This window comes from Astatotilapia calliptera, chromosome 2 (genome assembly GCF_900246225.1).
Source record: "Astatotilapia calliptera chromosome 2, fAstCal1.2, whole genome shotgun sequence".
Taxonomy (NCBI): domain Eukaryota; kingdom Metazoa; phylum Chordata; class Actinopteri; order Cichliformes; family Cichlidae; genus Astatotilapia; species Astatotilapia calliptera.
In genome coordinates this window covers 36,210,237-36,235,737 of record NC_039303.1, presented here as the reverse complement: position 1 = coordinate 36,235,737, position 25,501 = coordinate 36,210,237, and the positions used below count along the sequence as shown (strand labels likewise).

At 40.1% G+C, this 25,501-nt stretch overlaps 2 protein-coding genes across 7 annotated transcripts in view; both read left to right on the top strand.

Annotated features, from left to right (window-relative positions):
• Positions 1-11,369, top strand: part of LOC113008737 (multidrug resistance-associated protein 5) — a 33,497-nt gene extending 22,128 nt beyond the window's left edge. Inside the window, exons 22-30 of the mRNA XM_026146407.1 lie at positions 5,025-5,153; positions 5,370-5,556; positions 6,634-6,723; positions 7,161-7,353; positions 7,462-7,621; positions 8,418-8,496; positions 8,588-8,701; positions 9,275-9,439; positions 10,195-11,369. Coding sequence (XP_026002192.1) covers positions 5,025-5,153; positions 5,370-5,556; positions 6,634-6,723; positions 7,161-7,353; positions 7,462-7,621; positions 8,418-8,496; positions 8,588-8,701; positions 9,275-9,439; positions 10,195-10,287 — 1,210 coding nt within the window. The 3' untranslated portion in view covers positions 10,288-11,369. The remainder of the gene's footprint in view (positions 1-5,024; positions 5,154-5,369; positions 5,557-6,633; positions 6,724-7,160; positions 7,354-7,461; positions 7,622-8,417; positions 8,497-8,587; positions 8,702-9,274; positions 9,440-10,194) is intronic.
• A 3,133-nt stretch (positions 11,370-14,502) lies between these two features.
• Positions 14,503-25,501, top strand: part of med12 (mediator complex subunit 12) — a 33,161-nt gene continuing 22,162 nt past the window's right edge. For all 6 annotated transcript variants that reach the window (XM_026146379.1, XM_026146371.1, XM_026146353.1 and 3 more), the window contains exons 1-8: positions 14,503-14,669; positions 15,360-15,464; positions 15,580-15,771; positions 23,187-23,346; positions 23,497-23,672; positions 24,274-24,384; positions 24,734-25,006; positions 25,119-25,265. In XM_026146379.1, the coding sequence (XP_026002164.1) occupies positions 14,568-14,669; positions 15,360-15,464; positions 15,580-15,771; positions 23,187-23,346; positions 23,497-23,672; positions 24,274-24,384; positions 24,734-25,006; positions 25,119-25,265 (1,266 nt within the window). In that variant the 5' untranslated portion in view covers positions 14,503-14,567. The remainder of the gene's footprint in view (positions 14,670-15,359; positions 15,465-15,579; positions 15,772-23,186; positions 23,347-23,496; positions 23,673-24,273; positions 24,385-24,733; positions 25,007-25,118; positions 25,266-25,501) is intronic.

Here is a 25,501-nt window from a genome sequence, read left to right as displayed (position 1 = left end):
TTTGCCGATGATATTCAGATCTACCTCCCTCTGAGGTTGAACTGCAATGTTTCTTTGCAGCCGCTACTCTCCTGCTTGTCTGACATTAAGACTTGGATGACTCTTAACTTCTTACACCTTAATGAAAGCAAAACTGAAGTCATTGTGTTTGGGCTTCCTAAAGATCCCAACTTCTCTCTTGACTTTTTGGGACCCCTAACCTCCGATTGCACTTCTTCCATTAAGAGTCTTGGTGTTATTTTTGACAATGCTTTTAAACTTGATAAACAAATCAGCTCTGTAGTTAAGGGATCTTTTTATCATTTGCGGATTTTAGCCAAAGTCAAGTCTTACCTTTGCAGGAACGATCTAGAAAGAGTGGTCCATGCTTTTATTACTTCACGGCTGGACTGCTGTAATTCCCTCTATGCTGGCCTAGATCGTTCCTGTCTACATCGCCTTCAACTGGTGCAGAACGCTGCCGCTCGCCTGTTGACCGGTTCAAAAAAAAGAGACCACATCACTCCGGTTCTCTGCTCTCTCCACTGGCTCCCAGTTGCCTTTAGGATTGATTTTAAAATCTTATTGCTGGCTTTTAAGGTTTTAAATGGCACTGCACCTTCTTACCTGTCAGAACTCCTTAGTACTTATCGCCCCAGGAGATCTTTGAGGTCAGCCGACCTGATGCTTTTAGATGTTCCCAGGTATAAATTAAAGACAAAGGGAGAGAGGGCGTTTGCTGTGGCTGCACCCAGACTGTGGAACAGTTTACCTCCTCACGTCAGACTCTCCAAAAGCCTAGAAACTTTTAAAACCGCTCTTAAAACTCACCTCTTTTCATTGGCTTTTAGAAAGGTTTAATTTATTTGTTTTATATATTTTTATTTTATTTTTATCAGCGAGGTGTTATTACAAAATTGTGTTCTATTGTATTTTTATCTGTATTTACTGTACAGCACTTTGGTCAGCCTTGGTTGTTTTTAAATGTGCTCTATAAATAAACTTGACTTGACTTGACTTGACTTGACAGCAGTGAAGAAAGCAAAGTTAAGCAGATTTTCTTTAAGCCTGATGGATGCTTCGATAAAGAAAATTAAATCCAGCTATAACAAGGACTGAGAAATTACTTGAGAATGGAGGAAAGCTGGTGATTCTCAAAGCCTTTTGGCTCTTTTCCTGTTTTGTTTTACTTTTCCCATTTTTGCACTGAGGGAATATGACACAGTGCACAAAGTTTAGGTTAGATATATCAAAATTTAAGACTTGCTCTTAGCATTTGTCATGTGGCTCAAGTTCTTGTACACAAACATACTCTTTGCCTTACGCTTAGTTTAGTCAGTTTGGATCTAATCACCCCAGTGGGGACCAAATATTGGAATGTTACTATACTTGTGGGGACCAGCAGACTTTATGGGGACAATATCCCATCCCTATGAATTTGAAGGCATTTGTGAGACTCAAAATGTGGTTTTAGTGTCAGGGTTACAATCAGGTTAGGGTTAGGCATTCATTTTTGATGGTTAGGGTTAGGGTGAGCCTTTAGGGAAAGCATTATGTCAATTAGATGTCCCCACTAAGATATGAAAACAGACCTGTGTGTGTGTTTGTTTGTTCCTTTTTAAAATGTGGCCATGCAGAGCTGGCAGATTGTGGGTTGCAGCTTTCTTGAGAACTGCTCATCAAAACATCACGAGTGACTGAAGTAAAACCAAAAATACATGAAAATAAATCAAACTGTCTACTCTTCTGTGTGTGAAATAGTTTGAAATTTAGACCCTTAGAGTGATGACATTTTGTAAAAGCTACATGTCTCTGTCATGTCTCCTTTTCAAAGGCCTTTTCAAAGACTTCAAAGGCCTCTTTGAGGCTTAAACGATTGAATAAGTTTTAGTTTTCTGTTAGGGAAAGGCCTTGTCACGTACTTGTGATGGTTGAACTTAGTGGTAAGCTGCTTCGGGCTAATAATTGTCAGTGAATATACTTATATACTACTTTCTGCATTCATAATTTCCCAACACCATCACTGTTTTACAGATAGCTGTAGACACTCACTGTTGTACCACTCTCCTGACCTCCTCTGTGCAATTTGACAATGATTTGAACCAAAAATGTCAAATTTGGATTCCTCACTCCATAAGACCTTTTGTCACTCACTTTCAGTCCAGTTCTTGTGTAATTTAGCAAACCTCGGTGTTTCTCCCTGTTTGCCCTTTTTAAGAATGGCTTCTTGACAGCGAAGCCTCCACTGTGACCATTTCTGATGAGGCTTCGACAAACAGTAGATAAGCTGAAGGGACAGATGTATCTCTCAGGTCCTATGTCAAGCCTTTTCTGGCTTTTTTTCCTATTTATTAAGGACACAACTTTCATCTGCTGAAGATGATCCCCGGGCTTGCCATTTCTTTTGTCACATAACATAGCAAGCTGCAAATAACAACATATCAAAAGACAGAATATAAAATTGGTTCTATCGTTGATTGTCTGTTAGGTGTACACACAACACTGGTTCTTCCTTTGAGTTTGTTGCCTTTTTATGCGTGAATGATTCATAGGTCAACATATTCCTCTGAAGATGATCAGGTACAAGAACTAGACTGAAAATGTGTGGAGTAAAAAAACAGCCAAAGATAAACTTTGAAAGGCTTTCAGAAAGCCTGGAAAACTATTGCTTAAGACATTCTTCCCATACACAAATATGAGCAGGGATCATTCAGTCTGGGTGAAAGTCTGGTACAAGTCTTGAGAACTGCTAATCCAAAAATATTTAACTCACTACTGCACTTACTGGGGCGATCGTGGCTCAAGAGCTGGGCCTTCGTCTTGTAATCGGAAGGTTGCCGGTTCGAGCCCCGGCTCGGACAGTCTCGGTCGTTGTGTCCTTGGGCGAGGCACTTCACCCGTTGCCTACTGGTGGTGGTCAGAGGGGCCGGTGGCGCCAGTGTCCGGCAGCCTCGCCTCTGTCAGTGCGCCCCAGGGTGGCTGTGGCTACAATGTAGCTGCCATCACCAGTGTGTGGATGGGTGGATGATTGTGTAAAGTGCTTTGGGGTCCTTAGGACCAAGTAAAGCGCTATACAAATACTGACCATTTGCCATTATTCAGACTGAGAACTTTTATTGTCATTGTACAGTTGCTTGCACAAAGAAATTATGTAACAAGACCACAAGGTGCAAAAGTAAAAGACAAACACAAACAAGCCGCCAGTTAAAATCTTCTCCACTTATTTAAAACATGCTCTAATCAGTAGTGTTTAATATGGAGTCACTTTGGACCACAGAGAGAGACTGCTAAAGGTAAATACCATGGAAAGAAGTACTGTGATAATCTTTATCTGAACTGATCTGTTCCATAGTAAATTTTGCAAATGCACCTAGTCATTTTATATAATTTTTTCAGCAGTTGTGCAATATAGGTGAAACCACAGAGGGAAACAACAGCTCGCCGGAGTCTCGGGAAATAACCAGAGCATATTGTTATTTCCTCTATCAGTGAGCTCAAGAAGCTCACGAGTCTCTGTGTTATTGCTGCTCCGATGTGAAATCTGAAAGCACATTTCGATTTAAACACATAAAACTATGAGTGTTTTTGACTTTTAGACTTGTATCATAATGACAAATATAAGATAAACTGATATACAGTAGCTATGATTATGTTTGGAGGTGGATTTAGTTTCAGGGAGCTCAGACATTTAAAACTTTCCCTCCCAATCTCTGTATGTACCGCTTGATATTTTTAAACTGGAATTCTTGATTACTTTAATCAGACTTGACACCATTTTTGTCTCTCGAGTGATTAATAAATCACTAATCATCTTCAGTCATCTTTAAAGAAACATTTTATTTATGGGTAGTGCAGGAATTAGTGATGAATTCTGAGTAAACAACAGAGACCCAGAAGGAAGAGATGATCCCCACCTGTCACTGGAAGGTAGTGATGACCCTTGGCAATGCTGTTGAACAGGACGAAATGCTGTATCTGACAAAGTCACGACATCCCGAGATATTTATGGATGTTACATCAACCTAGATCTCCCATTGATATTACCCACTTCTAAAGCAGCTTTTTATTGAATTCTGAGACGGAGCAGCCCAGGGCATAAACATGTTTGTCTGGATCACAGCCTCGAAGCGAGGAAGTGTCATGTTCCTTCCGTCTCTCTTCGCAGCTTTTTATGAGAAAACTGAATGATTCATAGGAGATGTGTAATTCCCATGTACTGTTCGTTCAGTCTTGGCATCTAAAAATAGGAAGACACCACACCTTTGTCAGTATAACTCTCTCCCCGACACTTTGTCTCGAATGGCGAGTCTGATGTCTGGCTGTCTGTGTGTATGAAACACTGCTCATAATGTTGCACAAGCATCAGATAGAGGGAAACGGTAGGGAAGTAAGAAAAACTGGTGCCATGTTTTGGACCATGTGCCGATCCGTCTCTGCCCGTCATTTCATCATGATTTGTCTGCAGCGCTCTTGGATCGTTAAAGCTGATGCGTTCTCCATTCCTTCACTCCTCACTTGTGTTTCGGTATTAACGTGTGAGGTCAGTTTTCCCTCCGAAATAGAGGCCAGTGCAAGTAAAGTAAAAATGTGGCTGAAAGCTGCACTGTCAATTTAACTGAAATATAACATACGTGCGTTGGTTGTCAAAACAAACATTACTCTCGTGTTTCATAAAATTGTCTCTTTTGCACGTACTCCGGCTCGTCTTTTGTGATTTCCAGTTGAATGTAATCCATTTGAACCATTTACCCCGCACATGCTAGAGCGCACTTTCTCACAATGCCTTACAATTTTCATTCAAATGAGACTAAGATGAGTGGAGGCTTTACAGTTCTGCAGTGTGCTGACTCATTAGGATTTTCATAACCATTTAGGGCTGCAAATCACAACATAAATGAGTTCTAATGTGTTTCTAATATATCTGCTTCTGTGATGTATACACAGTGGAAACGGCTCAGAGTAACATCAATACTGAGCTATGTATTTTAAATAAAAATGTGAATTTCATGGAAGTTCAATGTATGATTTTCATTGTTCACTTGCAGGGTACTGCTTCGTGAGCTAAAGCGCCTGGAGAATATCAGCCAATCGCCATTCACCTCTCACATCACCAGCAGCCTTCAAGGCCTCTCCACCATCCATGCCTATGGAAGAGGGCATGATTTCCTCCAAAGGTGAGTACAAGGCTAGCTATGGGCATCATTAAACTTTAATTTCATCTTATCTCTTCTTGTAGTTTTTGAGTTTGCTCCTCTGTTAGTAAACATACCAGAGCCCATACCAGAATATTTCCCCTCAGCAAGCAGGAGAGTGCAGAGCTCTGCTTGCTTCTACTCTGGCTGAAATTAGTTTACGGTATCTCTCTTTCTCTCCCTCTCTTTTTTTTTCAGATATCAGGAATTGCTGGACACCAACCAGGCCTCAAACTACCTCTTCAGCTGTGCAATGCGTTGGCTGGCTATCCGCCTGGACCTCATCAGTATCTCCCTTATCACTGCTGTAGCACTGCTCATTGTCTTCATGCACAATCAGATACCTCCAGCCTACGCAGGCTTGGCCATATCATATGCAGTGCAGGTGTGTAAACAAACTCATGTAGTAACACAGAATGTGCAAAAACACTGACGGCTCTGGTCCTCTGAATGGCAAAAAAGTTGACAGTTTGAAGCTCCGGGCTGTGTAGGAAGGGTAGCAAGGCAGCCTCTATAACTGTGTGCGTCTAAATGTGAGTTAAAACTTGTCTGAATATACACCGATCGCCTTGTGTACTTAACCTTATTGAGAAAACTGGTCCAGGCAGTTTGGGGCAAGCACATGTGGCTGGATGTTGCCAACGTGTACAGCACGGGCCGGATAGGTCTTGTTGCAGGCGCATCCTGTGGATGCTTAATCAGACAGGGATTTTAGTCAACACTGGGAGCTCTTTGTTGAGAATTTCAAGTTAGTCCTGAACAGATTCTTCAGTGTGGGTGTTCTGGTTGCTGCCATGGGTGGTAAGCTTTGTCTGCACCATTGTTTGGGTAGGAGTTACGTAACCACAATATAACCACAGGAATCCCATGAAGTAAGAGTTCAAGGTGGAACATTGAACTCTAACAGGGTTACCATTGTCATTCTTGGCATCTTCACCTTGCCTAGTTTTAATGTTTGCTTCATCGATTTGAAGAGACAGATTAAAATGAGGCTTTTTGTGTTTGACAGAACAAAACATCATTCATCTTTTTTATTCTGCAGTATTTTAGCTGTTATTTGCTGCTTAATATGGGTCTTGTAGCACTGCATGAAGCAGCCATTGATTAGCACAGGTTACATGGTCTGGCTTTAACGCACACTCTCACCTTGCTGTACACAGACAGGATGATTTTCACAGTGTGTCTTAGAAATATGTTTGTTTTCTCATTGCCCAGTTTTTGGTTTTTTAAGGTTCTGTTCTTTACTGCATGTTATAATCGACACAGAGAATTGAAATCGATTAACAAGATCGTGAAGGAGCCATATCAGCAAACCTGTTTATTAGGCTGTAAATTGCCAGTTGTTTTATTGCTCAATTGCTGAAGGGGGGCAGCGCACATAAATAGCGAGTGTTTCATAGTAATTGGTGTGACACTGTTAATCATTAACCTTTTTACCCCTCTGCTTTTCTTTCTCTTCCAGCTGACTGGCTTGTTTCAGTTTACCGTGCGGCTCCTCACCGAGACAGAAGCTCGCTTTACATCTGTTGAGAGGATCAATCATTATATAAAGGTAACAGCATTGATTAGCACAGTGAGAAAGGTGGATTGTGTAACAGCATGTCTGAAATAACAGCACTAGACCAGACCACATGAGAAATATGACACCGTTTTAATTCAAGGCTGTTGGCAAGTCCGTGTGTGTGTGTGTGTGTGTGTGTGTGTGTGTGTGTGTGTATGTGTGTGTGTGTGTGTGTGTGTGTGTGTGTGTCACAAGCATTTGATTAGGAATGATAGAAACCTCTTGTGCAGTATTAACACACTCCAGGGCACATGATAGAGCTTATGTCACACAACTGCCATCAAACCACAATATCAGCTCAACTTTTTCTTCTGACGTGCCAAGAAAATCTCATAGAAAGAAAATCACTACAAATCAGTTAGGGGGCTTGCCCCTACACAGAGATTTACAGATTAATGCCAGATACCATCACCTTTTCCTTATCTAAGACTCTTGAGAGCGAAGCACCTAGACAAAGTCCTGAGGCAGCCCAACCTGCCCCCTCCTGGCCTCAGGAGGGAAAGATCACCTTTCAGGATGTTGAGATGCGTTATCGCGATGATCTGCCGCTGGTGCTTAAGAACCTGTCCTTCACTATCCTGCCTGAAGAAACCATCGGCATTGTGGGCCGCACTGGATCAGGTACGACTGACCTTTTCAGTTCCCCAGCCGGCAGACTTTTCAGCTTCCGTTTCCACTTAAATGTGTCTGCATTTGTTAACGCAGCATGTTTTCTATATGCGTTTGCAGGAAAGTCCTCCCTAGGAGTAGCTTTGTTCAGACTTGTGGAGCTGACTGGGGGCTCTATTATCATTGATGGAGTCAATGTTGCACAGATCGGTCTGTATGACCTGCGGAGCAAGCTAGCTATTATTCCTCAAGAGCCTGTGCTCTTCATCGGTACTATCAGGTAATCCATTGATAATTACTTTCATTATTAATCACTGCAACCGGTTTATTGAACTACCTTAAAAATCTTTTGGCTAAAAAATCATATCAGAAAACACCAACGTTTTGGCAATTAATGCATCTGCTTTAATGGAAAATTTGTTTTAGTTGTACAACCAGGTAGATAGCTACTCTCTTCCTCGAAAGTGCCTATAGTCAGCCCATCTGTTTAAAGCTATAGTATATGTGTTGAACATCAAACGTGAGCAGGATATTTTCCATCTAGTCACTCAGTGTCTGTGATTGTGTTTTCAATTTTGCCTGAAATTGGCTTTTGGGAGATGTTGGAAGATGTCGCTGCTGTGTGTGCACAGCGGTGATCTGATGTGTGCCCATTACAAAAAGGAAAAATGATGCTTTGTGTTAAGAAATTAAACAACAGGGGTGCTAGGTCTGACAGGCCAGAGTATTCAAAAGCAAAAAAGCACCTCTGTTTTGTGAATGAATTCCCTCAGCTGCAGGTCAGAATCGATCCTGGCCATGGATTGTTTTGAGCTCAGGATCAGAGTATGCTGCCCTTCTTGTCATAATGTGAAATAGACACGGGCAGATGCATTTCAGGAGGTTGAGTTTGCTTCGATCACCCTAAAACCTGCCCCAGATGTACCAATTTGTGAGGGTGTGTGGTCCTCTGCATAAAAAAACACACTTCATGAGACTAGAAAAGTATAATAGTATAATATATAAGTGTTGTCCATTTATCACTGTCATAATGTATAATCAGTATGAACGTCAATACCATGGTTTATTTCCAATAGGAGCAATTTAGACCCATGGGATCAATACTCTGATGCTGAGGTCTGGGAAGCTCTTGAGAAGACACATATAAAAGAAATGGTGAGTTACAAATTGGTTGGAGTGTAAATTATATTTTACATGACTAAAGCTGCTTCCTTTTACATCTTTATGTCCCTTTGACCTTCCTCAGGTCAGCCAGCTGCCTCATTCACTCCACTCAGAGGTGACAGAGAACGGAGAGAACTTCTCAGTGGGAGAGCGGCAGCTCCTCTGTGTGGCCAGAGCCCTGCTGAGAAACAGCAAGGTGCTGATTGTATAATGCTGCTGGTTTATATTTCCATGTGGAATAGTTGATAAACTCCTCAGTTCTAAAATGAATAATCAGTCTTGCCATACAACCACCTGCATGGGATACCACTGCCCCCTGCTGGTGGTATCCCATAGCTGGTACGGCTTCTGAACTGATAGCATGAGGTCAGACATCATCAGGACATAGCGTATAATTTTATTTGTTTTCAGCTATTTTTGTGAAGTACTATTTCATAACTTTATATGTCAATAACCATGCATGTGCACCACAATTTCAGCCTTTGCTTTGTTTGGAAGGTTTCTTTCAGTTTTCTTATTTCATCTTATTTTTCTGCAACCTTGGTTGATTAAATCAGCTATCACACACCTGCCCCTCAAATGCCTCTCACATCATATAAATTCTCCTTCACTGAAAACAAAAACTTTGCTTTGAGCAATATTTGCATCGTTTTTTTTTATATTATAAAAAATTACTCGATTCCATAATGTGGGTCGTTAGAGTCAATGAAACAGTGCAATCGAAGTAACCAAACTCCCATAATATGAATGCATGTGTCTCTTTTTAAAGATCCTTTTATTGGATGAGGCAACAGCAGCCATTGACACCGAGACAGATCGTCTCATCCAGGAGACCATTCGCACTGCGTTTGGCAGCTGCACTACTCTCATCATCGCCCATCGTCTCAACACAGTGATGAGCTGCAGCAGAGTCATGGTCATGGACAGCGGCCAGGTGAATATAAATGCAGTATGTCTGACTGTGAAACTCGGTCCAGTGGTTGAAACTCAATCGTTGATGTGATATTCCCTAAATTACTGTGTGTTTGATATGACGGATGGAATGAGACAGTTCATGTTTCACTTGAGCAGTTTTCAAGACTCTTGATGGTAGCTGATAACATGAAAAGCACACAAGTAGTCACCAGTTTATGTGTTTCAGCCCTTATCCCTTAATCAGTTGAGTTTGCATTTTTGGCATCAGTAAGTAGAGTAAAATAAGATGGATGCATCAGAAGAGACAAGATTTATAGCTTGAATTTACACCCAGTTTTTTGGCTGTGCAGTGGAGTGAAAAAATCACAGATATTCGTAAGCGTGTTGTTTTATTACTATTAGATGTACCTAAATGGTTCATTACTTCATGCATTTTGCATTAAAAAGACAATTACATTTCCATTTTGTAATCTTTGGCTTTGCCTGTATTATAAAAGATCCCAAAATATTTTGTTGTTCGAGCCTCGTTGATAATGTCAACATGGCTCAAACAGTGTTGGCCACTGTGTGCCGGGAGTGATCGCTACTCCTTATAGGAACTTATGATTCAGCAAAGTGCAGCAAAGGCTGTCTGAGGACAATATTTCCCACATATTGAAATGCTTTTCATACACGGCCGCTGGGAAATATCTTCGGTTGGAGTAAGTTTGGAGATAATGTGCCCAGACTTTATATGCAAGTGCTGATTTTGTTTTATCCTTTTCATTCTCGTAGATTTTGGAGTTTGACAGTCCCGTTGCCTTGCTGGCAGATGAAAACTCAAGATTTAGAGCCATGATAGAAGCATCAGAAAACCAAAACAGATAAAACACGCTGGAGCTGAACTTTGGACCTGAGCTGTGATCCTACAAAATATCAAGCTGAATAAATGATTTGCGCACACACACAAATCCTGCCAAGTGTGAAAATGATGAGTAAAGAAATCCACTGATGGGTTGTCCATGCAACCGTGTCCGTTTATTTCCTCACCAAAGACACAGAGACAGCACTTCCTAACAGCACATCAAATCTTAGTATGCTAAGTGAGATCTATCAGCCACCTGCTCTTTGCCGCCGTGTCACAGGAGTTGTTTCCTGGGCACCAAACAATTAGCTGCAAGTGAAACAGAGCTGCGTCTCTGACAATAGCACTTTATGTGTCATGTGGACACTTGGAAGGACGTAGGATGGTTCTTTTTTTCAGTTAATCAGTCAGACACTAAATTAGTTTTATTTCCATGACTGAGACCTGACAGTCCAGGAAATTAACGTTAGGCAGAAAATGGTGTGGATCAGATTTAATTTCTTATTTGCATTGCTACTGATGTTTGTTTGTTTATGTCAGGAATTTATTTGTTTGAATTAATTATTAAATACAGTATATTTGAAAAACATCACCTTCTGTTCATTCCTCAAAATGGCTTTCCAAAAGAGGCTAAAATGTTTGTGTTTTTTTGTTGTTGCTGTAATGAGATAATTTCAGTAAATTATTGCAGATGTGATATGTGCCTAGACCTGTAAACAATTCCAGGTTATATAATGGAGTTAGCCATGTAAGCATGCTCTTTTTAGACTGCATGCAAGCACTGTGTTTTCAAATTAGCTCATCTTTTCAAATGCTGGAGTTGAATGTTTTGCCAGCAAGATCATTTAGGTGTTGAAGTATGGTGTGTGGTTTGCAACAAAACTGAAAACCATCAGGGTGTGTCTGTACATGTTCTGTTTTCACACATGAGAGGACTGCAAACGTCTGCCTTCGAGTATGTGCTGAACAATCATGAAAAGTGCAATATCCCTTATTTTCAAGATTGCCTTTGTACACTTGAGATTGTGAAGCTGTAATATAAATTTGTTAAATGTGGGATTTTTGATATATAGAGGTTTTTTTGAATAAACCTATTTTTAATTTATTGGTGACGTGTCTAGTCTATTCTTATAAGATGTCCATCAAGGATGTTATGTGGTTGTTTGATTTGTCTCTGGATTCCTCAAAAGGTTATGAATGCATACGCAGGAAAGTGTTACCAGAGGAATTTTTGGAAAGGATCTTTTGCATTCCTTGAGAAAACAAACTAGGGCAATTCATGTTTTATCTTCACATTGAAATAATTTCGATACATGCTTTTGATTTACTAGACTCGATTCATACATGCTGTGGAGGTCTTTATCAGCCTGAAAGCCTTGAGCCTTCTTCATGCTACTCTTGTTTTAATGGTAAAGGAAATTGCATTATTTTAAAAGTAAGAGCAGTCAGTATAGTATAGAGGGAAAAAGAAAGTTTTGTAAAGTGTCTTGTTGCTCCTTAGCAGCAAAACATCTGATGATTTTTCCTTGGGTGACTTGCCTAGAGTTAGCTACAAGTTTCAAAATGAGAATCAGTTAAAAGAAGTGAGCTTACCGGCCTTTATCACCCTCACTTTATTCCCGCTTGAGGCTATTAGCCTGAGGAAATAGTACCCAATGCTACCAGTAAACATGATTTGCATTGTGGGTACTGCAGACACAGTGTGTGTTTTTTTTTTTGTTTTGTTTTTTGACAGGGGAAAAGAATGCATGGAATACAAAACACATCTGGTTCTACTGAATTTTAAAGCATTTCCAATGTGAGTGTAACAGTGCCGCAGACGAGTCACGCTGTATCAGTCAACTCCTATTTTTCAGTCTATTTTATAAAAGTCACAGAGACATTTATACATGAATATTCCATTAGCTCGTTAGGGAATTGTGAAGCCTTTTGTTTCAGAATAACCCCGCATGAACATGACATCTAAGGCCTCCTCCAGTACTGTATGCAGGCGTTCAACAAACGCAAAGGTTAAATTGGGGTTTATGAGAACATTTCAAAAGTGTAAAGTCCTAATCTGCAGATTTCAGCAACAATCTGCCCACATGCGCTTCAGCAAAACTAAGAAATCCACTTTTTTTTTTAACCCTTGAGATCAACTCCAAGTGAAGAAACATGAAAGTAACAAATAGAACATATGACTTTCCCATCTGGTCACCTCTTCCTGCAGTATGAAAATCCACCAAACTGGCATAAACAGCTGTTGGTAAATAACATTAATTCCTTACAAGGTAGGGAAATATCTGAAGATCGTGAAGTCACACAGGAGTAAAGGGAATACCTTTAATTTATGAAACTTGAACTATTCCACATAATGCAAAAGTTACACTGCATTTCATTTGGAGTAACCTTTGTGTGTGTTTTCTCGGACCCCCAAATGATTGCATATCAGACTCAGAATGTTAATATTTTTTGCCCAGGATTTACCTCCTCATCACACACCTTACAATAACCTTACCTGCTGCCTTCATGCTATAATGTATACTTGAAGAGAGTCCACAGTGTTTTTGTGTTGTAACTTTTTATTTTATTTTTTTGGAGGAAAATATTTGAAATGTTTGACTAACTGTGAAGTTTTTTCTTCTTAAAAGCTCAGACTCTGACTTCCTCAGTCCGAACTGGAGGGACAGATTTTCATATTACACTGAGATAACTGCTAATGTGCTGAAACTGGAGTTAAATATGGAAAATTTTCTGGAAGATTATTTCTGAAGACATCTTAAAGAAATTACAAGAAAGCTTGCCTGAGTTCGGACTGTGTTTAAGAATAAAAGTGCTCATACCAAATATTGACTTTCCAGTTAGTTAGAGATGTACAAACTTATTTTGCCGTATTACACCATGTATAAAAACCATGTATATTTATTTTGTATATCTGTGTGCGTGCGTGTGTTGACTAGGCTTTAAAGGTTAAATGGGAGACCACAAATTATGCAGGATGTAGATTTTTTTAGTCAGACATTAAAGCTAAATACCCCCTAATTAAATCTAATATTATATAATAGCCTAATAACCAAATACACGTGAGTGTTTTTAATAGCGCACTTTTAATCAGAAAGGAAAAACATTATTTGTTCTCTATTTACTTACTAGAGCACGGGTCAGCAACCTTTAACACCCAAAGAGCCATTTGGACGCAATTTCCACGCAAAAGAAAACACTGGGCGCCGCAAATACTTTTTGACATCTAAAATGAAGATAACACTGTATATATTGTTTTTTTACCTTTATGCTTTGTGTGAACAACTAAGGTGTGTTGCTTAAATCCATGAAGTGCTACAGAGAAAATTACATTTTATTTATGTAATGAACACACTTTGAACTCTTAAAGAAATATAACAAAAGCAAAGACACGCAGCTGAACTAAAATGATCCAGCAAACAAAAACTGTTGTGAGCCGCCACCCTTATATCGCCTTTGGACTTTTGGAGCCTCAGGTCAAGGCTCCAAAAGTTAAAACAATTATTGGAAAATGAAAAGCAGATGTTTGCAAAATTCTGCCTAAATATGTATTTTACCCGGTTAATGTGTGCAGCCCCGCTGCAGGGGAGGCGGACGCACCTGAGCGGCGCCCGCAATCACGCCTTAACGTCTGTGCTCTCTATGCTGTTGTGTTGGTGTGTGTCGGGCAGTGAGCTGCAAAGCTACAGCCGGCTGTATGCGTACAGCACCCGTGTGTGAAAAGTGGTCAGTAAAGAGATGCTGAAAAGCCTGTTCATGGAAACATCGTCGGGTCTGCCGTGATATGTTTACAATGGGACTTCTGCTCCTGAACCTCTGCGCACAGCGTCTGCAAATCGAGGCTGTACGAAGTCACTTTCAACTTTACGCAGGACTGTAAGCTGTCGTCTGTGAGGCGTGAGCGCTGTTTGAGCGGCTTATTTTGAGCGATCAAAAAATAATAGAATATCATTTTAGATTTATATTTCAATATCACAACAATCTTCCAATTTAGAACTACAAGTTAAAAAAGAACTAACATAAGTAAAATACACAAAAGCTAATTACTTAAAAAAACTAATTTATTTTCCCAAACCACGCGGAGCCGCCGGTTGCCGACCCCTGTACTAGAGTAACTTCTTCTGTATAGGGTCTACTGGCGGTTTACTAGAGTAACTAAAAAGCACAAAGCTTTTTATGCAATTTAGTTTCCCTGACTTTTATTTTGAAGTTCACGACTGGAACCCTGCCGGAAGTGAGTTTGGCTGTTGTAGCTCGCCCCAGGCTGCTGGAAGGAGGAAAGCCTTAGCTGTGATGCCGCTGGATGATGGCTGCTTTCGGGATCTTAAGTTACGAACACCGTCCATTAAAGCGGCCCCGACTCGGCCCTCCGGACGTTTATCCGCAAGATCCAAAGCAAAAAGAGGTCAGATTTGACGACGTGCTCCCTGAACGGCCGGGAGTAACGTTTTCTCGAGGAAAATTGTAGGCAGAGGAGCTGTGCGAGCTAACACTAGCTTGCAGTCCTGTGAACGGTCTGGGCCTAGCAATAACAATGAACAGAACCTAGTTGTCAGTTTGTTAGCTAGCTTGCCCTTCTTAGTTGACAATCAGCTACTTGGTAAGATCGCTGAGTTTGCTAAGCTAACTCTTCGGGTGGCGGATGCGTTGCAGTTTGATATAAACTGCAGCCATTGTCTTACTGTGTGGTTTTAAACAATATGCGCTCGGTGTTGGATTGTGCGTGACTGTTTCTGTTTAATAGCCATATGGTTTGTTTTTACGAATAACCAGACCTTCAAAGCTAATCTTTATTACCAGCAAGCTGTAAATTATTTGCTGAGTTTTTAGACTGGAGTTTGGCCTAGCTGAGGTATCCCTGTTCGTTCATATCCAGCAATAACCTGATGTAATCTGTTGATGCAAATGGAAAAAGTGACTCTTTATGTTTCCCCAATAATAATTAAAAAAATGTTTTTATTGTTATTTATGTTTACGTCATGTCTGCAAAACCAATCAACCACGCATCCTGACTTTCTCAGTGGTCTGGGATCTCAAATTATACCACTAACGTCGCATGAAAAATATCATTTCTCTTCGCTGAAATGTGTTTCAGGATGAGTTGACTGCATTGAATGTGAAGCAAGGATTCAATAACCAACCAGCTGTATCCGGTGATGAACATGGCAGTGCCAAAAATGTCAACTTCAACCCTTCCAAGGTAATGGCTCATTTTAACACAGCTCCTGCTCTAGCATACCATTCACAACTGGATAGATTCCCCCCCCTCCCTGCTGGATTTTGGCCATCTTACATGTTCCCCTCTCTCTTTATAGATCAGCTCAAACTTCAGCAGCATTATTGCAGAGAAGCTGCGCTACAGCACGTTTCCAGACACAGGGAAGCGTAAACCACAGGTCAACCAGAAGGATAATTTCTGGCTTGTCACAGCGAGGTCACAGAGCTCCATCAATAACTGGTTCACGGATTTAGCTGGGACTAAACCTCTGACACAGCTGGCTAAAAAGGTAAAACTTAAAACCCTTGTTTATTATTTATTATTGGGCATTCCTGTAATTGGTTTCCTAGTTGAGCACAAGTCATTAAGCTACCTAGTTAGTGAGTTAATTGTTTTTAAATTTATGATATGAAGTAAGTACACATTAAAGCATAGTTTAAATTCCTGGGCTGTGGAGAAGCAAAATCACAACAACAACTACACTTTAAGTCTTCCCAAAGCATGCAGGAGGAAAGCCTCAAGTTCAGAGAACCTGAAAAGTTATTAATGATTTTTAATGTGCTTCAGTAGCCAGAAAAGCTACTGGGGGGGATGGTAGGTCTGACCACAGTGCCATATTCTTCTCCAGAAAGCTGACTAAAAGCGACTGAGACGTCAGTAAAAGCATGAATATAAAAAAAAACATTGATTCCAAATAGTCAAGAACAACATTTAATGGCAGCTCTAAATAATTTCGATTGGAATAGCATACTATAATATGATGACACTAATAAATGTTGTGATCTATTATACTCTTCTATTAAAGGGGTCTTGTCACAGTTTCAGAACGAGAGCCATTGAAAGAAACGAGTTTATTCCTTGCTTTGGATTAATACTGAGTGTAAACAGCTTATGAGACTCAGAGACCAGTTACTTAAAACATTGTTACAATCTGGATTAAATACTGATTGATTACATTTTATATCTGCAAGGAATAAAGTCGCACAGACTTTGAGAATGGCAAAAGCAAATTTTTTCATGACTGTAATTAATATTGCTAAAGGAAATTGTAAGCTAATTTGGGAAAATATTAACAAACTCCTTGGTAACAGTAAGCATAATGCTGATAAAGACCTTGAACTTAAATTTGCCAGTGAGCTGGTATCAGAGCCTCTCAGCCTAGCTACTAAATTAAATGATTTTTTTTTCCAAAGTACTATTAATGAAATTGCACACGTGTTTTCTAATTCTTGTGACCCTCAACAAAATATTGGGAATACTGACACCAAAAAGGATGTTTCTTCTGAAGATTCAAAGTTCAACATTTGAAAAATTACAGAAAATGAAGTAGAAAATATAATCTCTAAATTAAAAAGTTCTAAAGCAAGGGATGAGTGTGGGTTTCATACCAATTTCTTGAAGTATTATAAATCTTGTCTTTTGGTGCCTGTGACCCATCTTATTAATTTATCAATGACGCAGGCAGTCGTTCCTCTGAGTTGGAAGGTGGCAAAAGTTACACCAATTTATAAATTGGGTGATAAATAGACCCTGCTAACTATCGACCTATTAACATACTCCCCATCTTTTCAAAGATAGCAGAAAAGTGGGTTGCTAAATCATTGAACATCTTAATGACTCCAATCCGGGTTTGCACCCTATGCAATTCGGGTTTCGCACTCTTCACTCAACTGAAACGGCTGTCTGTGTTTTTGTTGAGAGAGTGAAGTCTTACTTAGACAAGAGCAGTTACGTTGCGGCTGTTTTTCTTGATTTCCGTGCGTTTGACACTGAATCATCTTAAGCTCTTGTCTAGACTGTCAACATTTAACTTTAGTAATCACACCGTTAAATGGATACAGTCTTATCTATCAGATAGAAAACAATGCGTGCAAATAAAGAATAGCAAGTCACCCTATCTTTACTGTGCGCAAGGTGTCCCTCAGGGTTCAATTCTAGGCCCCCTGTTATTTTCACTTTATGTAAATGCCTTGCCCAATGTGTGCAAAAATGTGGACACGATTATGTATGCTGATGATATGGTAATTTTTACACAAGCCAAAACTGCTGATGATGCAGCCCATCAGCTTTCATTGGCATTACATGATTTACAAAAATGGCTGAATGACTCATGCCTGTGCCTTTATGTTAAAAAGACCGTATCAATGTTTTTTAGTAAACCTAAAACAACCGTGGCTGCAGTAAAAGTTTTCTTGGGTGCACAAGAACTAATTAATGTTGAGGAATTTAAGTGTTTGGGAGTGCTACTAGACTCAAAATTATCCTTTAAAAAACATGTTAAAAAAGTAGTGAAAACTGTAAATGTTAATATAGAACTTTAGACATATCTGCACATCATTAACAGACACAGCAGCGATTACATTCCTGCTCTCTATGATACCGGCTCATATTGAATATTGTGTTACAAGATGGTCCTATACGAGCTCTGCTGCTATTGGGCCAATCGAAGTGTGCTACAAAAGAGCATTGAAAATATTACATAAGAAACCTTTTTTATATTACCATTGTCAAATTTGAGATAAATACAAGTTTCTAAATTTTACTAATTTCAAATGATTTAAATCTGCCTGTCTAATATACAACGTTATACATGGTCTGGTGCCTCCACCAATCAGTGATTTTATTAAACAAAAGTCTAGCAGTGTTGCCGGGTCTCGACTGACTCGAGCCACTGAGAGATGTAATTGTGAATTGGCATTTAGACGGAGCACCTTTTCATAGATGCTCTGTCATATCAGGGAGTGAGCTTCTGGAATACTCTTCCACTGTCAGTGAGGGAAGTACAAGTCTCCCCATCTTTAAGAGTCACTTAGGCTACGTTCACACTGCAGGTCTTAATGCTCAATTCCGATTTTTTGATCAAATCCGATTTTTTTGTCTCCTCGTTCACACTACAAATAAAATGCGACAGCAAACGCGCTCTAGTGTGAACGCTCAAAGCGGCCCGCATGCGCAAAAGAAGATGTCACACACAACGCGCTCTGTTTAGACCAAGAACAAACAGTTTGACTGATGGCCGTTAATATAAAGACTTCGGACTTTACGTTTCCCAATTTTTGCATTAAGTTATTTTGTTATTTACATAATAATGTAAATAACCTAATAATGATCCTTATTGCTGTTTAAGAGAGGAGCGGTGCTTCAAAGGATAGCTGCAGATTTCTGTCAGAATCTGCAGATTATACAGTACAAATAAAATGTTTACGTTGTCTTCCCAACAGTTTCACTGACATCTACACTGGATGGCTAGGAAGCGTTCGCGATGTCTTCTCTGGCGCTGATAATTGGCTTCAGTCTTGTGTCAGTGACGTAAAAGGCGGATTTAATGCGACTTGACCGTTCAAACAGCAGTCGCTTTCTAAAGCATCGGATATGTATCGGATTCAGTACCACATACGAAAGTGACCCAGATCGGATTTGAAAATATCGGATTTGCGCCGTTCACACTGTCATAGCATGATCGGATATGGGTCGCATAGGGTCAAAAAAATCGGATTTGATGCGCTTTCGCCTGCAGTGTGAACGTAGCCTTAAAAGGGTGGCTCAGGGACACACAAACATGTGATCATGTTTAATTAATCATGCTTTATATTGGACATGAGAAAGAGTTAGTGTATTACAACTATTAGTGTAATGGGTCAGTGCAATATCAGGACAGTCAGGGCATGTGTAATTTTGGGGTTTTTGCAATATAATTGATGTGTTTCCATTATTGTTATCTATATTGTCCTCTCTTGTCCACTCTTCTTGTCATTGTTTGTTCTAATATAATGTGCTCACTGTTTTTGTCCTTGTCACCTGACCTGTAAATAGTGTCTCTGTATGTTTTTACTAACTTGTGTGTAACACCAACCTGCCAGAGGGTCTGCAGATGCAAATTAGCCCAAGGCTATAATCTGTCATATTTACATTTGTTAACTTGTTCATTAATATGTATTGCCCCTCTTTCTAAATAAAATAAATAAATAGATAAATAAAAGAGACTTTAATGTTTAGCCAGCAGGCATGCCAAGTGGATCCATGTTTCAAATTATGGGGCATTTTCTTAAAGGTTGATGAATAACAGGGGAATGTATGCCTGCAGAGATTGCATGTTACCGTTTTAGGATTGTCTTTTGAAATGGTACTTACTGAAATGGTCCCACACTTTGGATTTCCTGCATGTTTAATAGCTATATAACCATAAGGAGCAGCAGTTTGAAGTTTAGTGGCTCTTTTGCCTCTTCAAGTTGAAATGTGATGTTGTGTGCTCTACTAGATAAGCTATTAACAGAGCTGAGTGTTGTAGAATATCATTTATAAGTTGTCATTTTTTGTGTTATATATATGTGTGTGTATATATATATATGTATTAAATAGCAGAGAGCAGGAATAAATGGCAAACAGGAGAAATATATACAAAAATAAGAGAAAGGCACACATTGTAGAACATGGCCTGGTACTTATATACTGCCTTTCAACTGCAAATCTCATTTACCCAATAACACAGACATATACTGCTTAAGATTTCTAACATTTACACACACACTTGCACCCTGATGGATGCATCAGGGACAAGTGGTTCAGTATCTTGTTAAAGGATACTTCTGCATGAGGACCAGAGGAGTCTACCAAACTTACAACTGGGCACTCCACCTTAGCCACAGCAACAACTATATTTTTTGCTAGCTATATGAATTTGTAGGTTTTTTTAAACCTAGTGATTTTAGCTAATAACAGTTTTTTGTTGTTGTTGTTGTTTTTTTTGTTTTTTTTTATTGAGCTGACTGAAGTTGATAGGCTTGGTTTGAAAGCTTTTCCTAGTGAGACAGAACTTAGTATTTATTATTGAGCAACAGTATGAGGAGTCATCAACTCCTCATACTCTTAGGTTGCTTCTCAACCCAAGAGAAGCAAATGGAGTGTGTATATAAAGCCCAGGTGAGGTCATCAAAGAGGACTCTTGATGATGTTATAGAAAGCATCTGGGGGTAAACCACACCAGAGCGTGGCAGATGAGGTCGTGATCAAAAGAAATGGTGGAGTTAAAAAAGATCAAAATATAAAAATATTGTTGGCAAAATCCTTACGTGTACATGACCATGAGAAGAAAGTGTGTTGGTTCTGTAAAAGCTGAAGGAGAAAAGGCAGCAGTTTGAATGAGTGTAGAGAAAATAATTCCTATATTAAACAGAACTCCCCTGTTTGGTTGAGATGTTACGAAACAGGAACAATTCAAAAGTGCTTTTTAAATAGCCTAGTTAAGAAAACGTAATGCTTTTGTGTAAATCAAGCCTTTTGTTAGTCTTGTTTGGGTGTATTGACCCAAAACACAATGCATGTCTTTATTTGAAAGTGTCAGCAGCTTATTTTTCTTTTTTTAAAGAACTACGAAATCTGTTAGTCATAGATCGTCTGAATTGTTTTGTTCAATATTGTGAAATTATTCTCCAAGTAAGTGCTCTTACAAATTGAAGCATATAGATTTTGAAGTTTTAAAGCATCGAAATAAATGAAAGGTGAGCTTTGTGTGTGTTTTCAAGCAAGCTGCTTATCATTTTACCTGCACATTGCAGTTTTTAAAATTATTTTATTGCTTAACATACTTCACTGTGCCGTGATAAACTGGCTGGATTTATTAAGGACTTTGGCAGATCATTTTTCCCGAAGGATAACAATTCCAGGTTTCTCCTTGGCTGCGTTTTAGGTGTTTTCTTTCTCACCATTTATTTTCAAAGCAGATCAAGCAATGAATGAAATGATTTCTGAAGACTGGAGCCATATAGTTTAGGAATAACATACATTCCTGATATGTATGCTACATTTTGATGAAGAAACGTGACAGAATGAGGTGAAGTTACTGAGGTCTCATCCTGGGAACAATTAAAAGAATGATACCCTAATAAAATAAAAGTAATATAAATATATGTAATTAAACATTAATGTTAATACCGTATTTCCCGGACTACAAAGCGCACCTGAATATTAGCCGCACAAGCTAAAATCAGGGGAAAATCCTTTTTTGTACATACATTAGCCGCACCTGACTAAAAGCCGCAGGTGTTTCAATGTTGACTTATCATATGTAAGAGAATATGCACAAAGCGAATTGTCAGGAAGAGATGGCTGTTTGGAGACATCACTTTTATTAATATTTTGAAAAACAAGTTATGGGTACATATTTGCACATGTACTGTGCTTCATAAATGCGTAACAAATGTAGTACATAACAATAACCTACAGCACACCAGAAAAATAGATCCGGACTACCTTTCAGGCTCAGGTGAAGTGACACAGCTTTAACAAGAAGAAAAGTCAGTCATTCACCACCATCTTTCTCTTCTTCCTGCGCACTAAAACCACCAAAGTCCTCTCCTCCAGTGTCGGAAACGAACAGGCTCAGGATGGCTTCGTCATCCACTCTCCGCTTCTCTCCTTCGTTGTCACTTTCAAAACCAAAGAAATCCTCGTTGTCAGTGTCAGAGTCGAACACCCTCAGAAGGGCCGTGGCAGTGTCCTCCTCTCCATCATGCAGCAGTCCAGCCCTTCGAAATCCGCTGGTGATCGTGGATGTTTTCACACTTTTCCATGCTGTCAGAATCCACTGGTGGAGTTGAGCATAACTTGCTTTTCGCAAGTTTATCGCCGCTGGTCATCCACGCCTCCCGCTGAATGCGTAGCGCTACTTTGAAGTTTGTTTTTCGCGCTACTTGTACGGCACTATGTTGCCTGGCGGATGGACATGTGACCAACATACCACTCTTGAACCCCGATCCTTCCGCCAGGCAACGTAGTGCCGTACAACAGCGGAACAAACAAAACAAATCGTCTTACGATATGACGAAAATCACGGACAATCCATAGAAAAGCCGCACCTGACTAAAAGCCGCAGGGTTCAAAGCTTGTGCAAAAAGTAGCGGCTTATAGCCCGACAATTACGGTAATAATATAGATAGACATAATAAATAAAGGAATTATTAAATAATAATGGCTTACTAAGAAGTCTATAAAAAGTGCAGAATGCAATTTGTGTGTATTTAGAGGTGTGGCAATTTGACACAGTTCTACAGTCTCTCTTAATTTTATCCATGTTAAACATTTTATTAATGGCCGTCATCACTGTGGATATTTTTAAGTCTTATTATGTTATTTCTTCCTTTTTAACTTATGATTAAGGTTCTTTTAGCTCTTTATCACAGTGGTTTTGAGCAGTTTGCCAGCACACGGGGCGATCGTGGCTCAAGAGTTGGGTGTTCGTCTTGTAATCGGAAGGTTGCCGGTTGGAGCCCCGGCTCGGACACTCTCGGTCGTTGTGTCCTTGGGCAAGACACTTCACCCGTTGCCTACTGGTGATGGCCAGAAGGGCCGATGGCGCGATATGGCAGCCTCGCTTCTGTCAGTCTGCCCCAGGGCAGCTGTGGCTACAACTGTAGCTGCCTCCACCAGTGTGTGAATGGGTGGATGACTGGGTGTGTAAAGCGCTTTGGGGTCCCTAGGCAGGACTAGTAAAGGCGCTATACAAATACAGGCCGTTTACCACACAATTAAGATAACACAACAAAATAAATATCAGCCACTGCAATCAGAAAATGCTGTCATTTTTACATATAAGGAGATGAAGATATCAGTCAGATATAGCAATATTGTTCGGTCAGTGTACTCCTGCTTCCCTGTCAGCAGTTCAATACAGCACTCCATTAAATTTGTTGCTAAATCTTTTTACAGGTACCGATCTTTAGCAAGAAGGAAGAGGTTTTTGGATACTTGGCCAAGTACTCAGTCCCTGTAATGCGTTCAGCATGGATGATTAAGATGACCTGCGCATATCATGCAGCTATCACAGAAACTAAAGTCAAGAAGAGGCATGTGATTGACCCGTGCATAGGTGAGCATGTTACTTGGGTCTTTTCAGTCTCGAGGGATCATTTGGCTAAACGATATAATTTTACCTTTCATTTGATATTGTGACATCATGTGTTAGATATGTATTAGCTGTGAAAGTAATTTCTTTGTGTGTGTATGTGTGTTTGTATAGAATGGACCCAAATCATTACCAAGTATCTCTGGGAGCAGCTTCAGAAGGTGGCTGAGTTTTACAGACAGTTTCCCAGCCAAGGCTGCAGCTCACCCCTGCCAGCTAATCCCCCTGATGTGGAGACGGCCATGAAGCAGTGGGAATACAACGAGAAGCTGGCCATGTTCATGTTTCAGGTCAGCTCACACTCTCAAGTCTGCTGCTGAAAAAGTCTTGGAGTTAAAATGCTGCAGTTGAGCTTTGGTAGTTACACGAGTTACCTGCTGTGCACAAACTTAATGACGCTCCATGGCAACATTTAGGTTTTGATGAATCGCACTGGTTTATTATACTATTTTATCTTTGAGTCACAAGCGTGCAATTTGTAACAAATATTTATCATATTTAATTCACTAAATTGTGCCGTCTGTAATTGATATTTAAATTTAAATGGACGTGTTACAGACGCTGATTGATGCTTTGAACTTCAGGGTTGTTGCTGTATCAATAGTTTCTCTTCTAAAAATTATCATTTGTTTTAGATCTGGAAAGTTTTGAGGTTAGATGTTGCCAAAGGATGTTGCTCTTGCATGTATGTGCAGCATATTCAGTCATATTAATCTCAGTAGTCTTCTGAGTGGATGATATGAAGTCTGAGGCAGCTACTGTGTTCTGTGTATATATGATGATGTTGAAAATGTTCTAATTTAATACATTTTTCAGCCACACAAAGGAGACAGTGTGTAGGAGTGTTAAGATCTGCATAGTATTAAGCTGGACTTGTGTTTCTGTGCTCAGGATGGTATGTTAGACAGACACGAGTTCCTGACGTGGGTGCTGGAGTGTTTTGAGAAAGTCCGGCCTGGTGAAGATGAGCTTCTCAGACTACTTTTGCCCCTTTTACTACAGGTATACACATCTGCTCATTCACTGTCACCTCATTATGAACCTCAGTCTTTAGTTTCAATCTAACCTCATCACTCGTGCTTTAATGGATCACATTTGCGAAACCTGCACTCCTCCTTAACATTCATACAGCTGTGCAGATACACCCACCCACCTGCTCTGTGGTATGACGTGCTTCTACAGCTGTCACCACTTTATCCTGTTTTGTTTCTTCGTGTGATGGCAGTAACCTTTGGTGACAGCACCCACCGGGGCCCACAGCCCTCATTTTGTTTCAATTTCTGTAGCTGACTGATGTGAATGAACACCAAGTGCTCTGGTTAATGCTGTGAATCTCTCCTCTGTGCCACAGTACTCGGGGGAATTCGTGCAGTCTGCTTACTTGTCACGAAGACTGGCTTACTTCTGCACGCGCCGCCTCAACTTGTTGCTAAGTGACGGGAGCCTGGGCCCCGGCACAGGAGGGCATCCAGCTCACGGCATCTTGACACAGCAAAGCAACGCTCTGCCCTCCACACCAACCTCCCAGCCAGCGGGAGGGAACCAGCCCCAGACACCTTTTACAGACTTCTATATCTGTCCACAGCACAGGCCTCTGGTGTTTGGTCTCAGCTGCATGTTACAGGTATTCTATGTCCAATTTCATTCTCATGTACTTAACACATGGTTTCTAAGCCCGGTATTTATTCCTTTATTCCTTCTCCCTGCCCCTCTCTCTCCTGTCATTGTCACATTAGAGCATTGTGTTGTGCTGTCCCAGTGCTCTTGTGTGGCATTACTCTTTAACAGACAGCAGAAACAAGACTGGTTCCCCTCTCGACCTCCTGCCCATCGCTCCTTCCAGCTTGCCAATGCCAGGAGGCAACACTGCCTTTACACAGCAGGTACCTCCATCCATACTCACATTTTCCTTTTTTTGTATGTGAAATTATTCATATGGTGCTCAAAAAAAAAACCTCATGGGCTTTTCTTTCATTTGTTTGCAATTAAAGTCATTGTATTGGCTTTTCTAGTGCACAAAAGCAATGGATTCCAGTGTATTACAGTAAATCAATAAAGAACAAGAAATGCACAGAGCTAAACAGATTTGTGCACAAACAGGCTCCTAGTGCAGAAACAC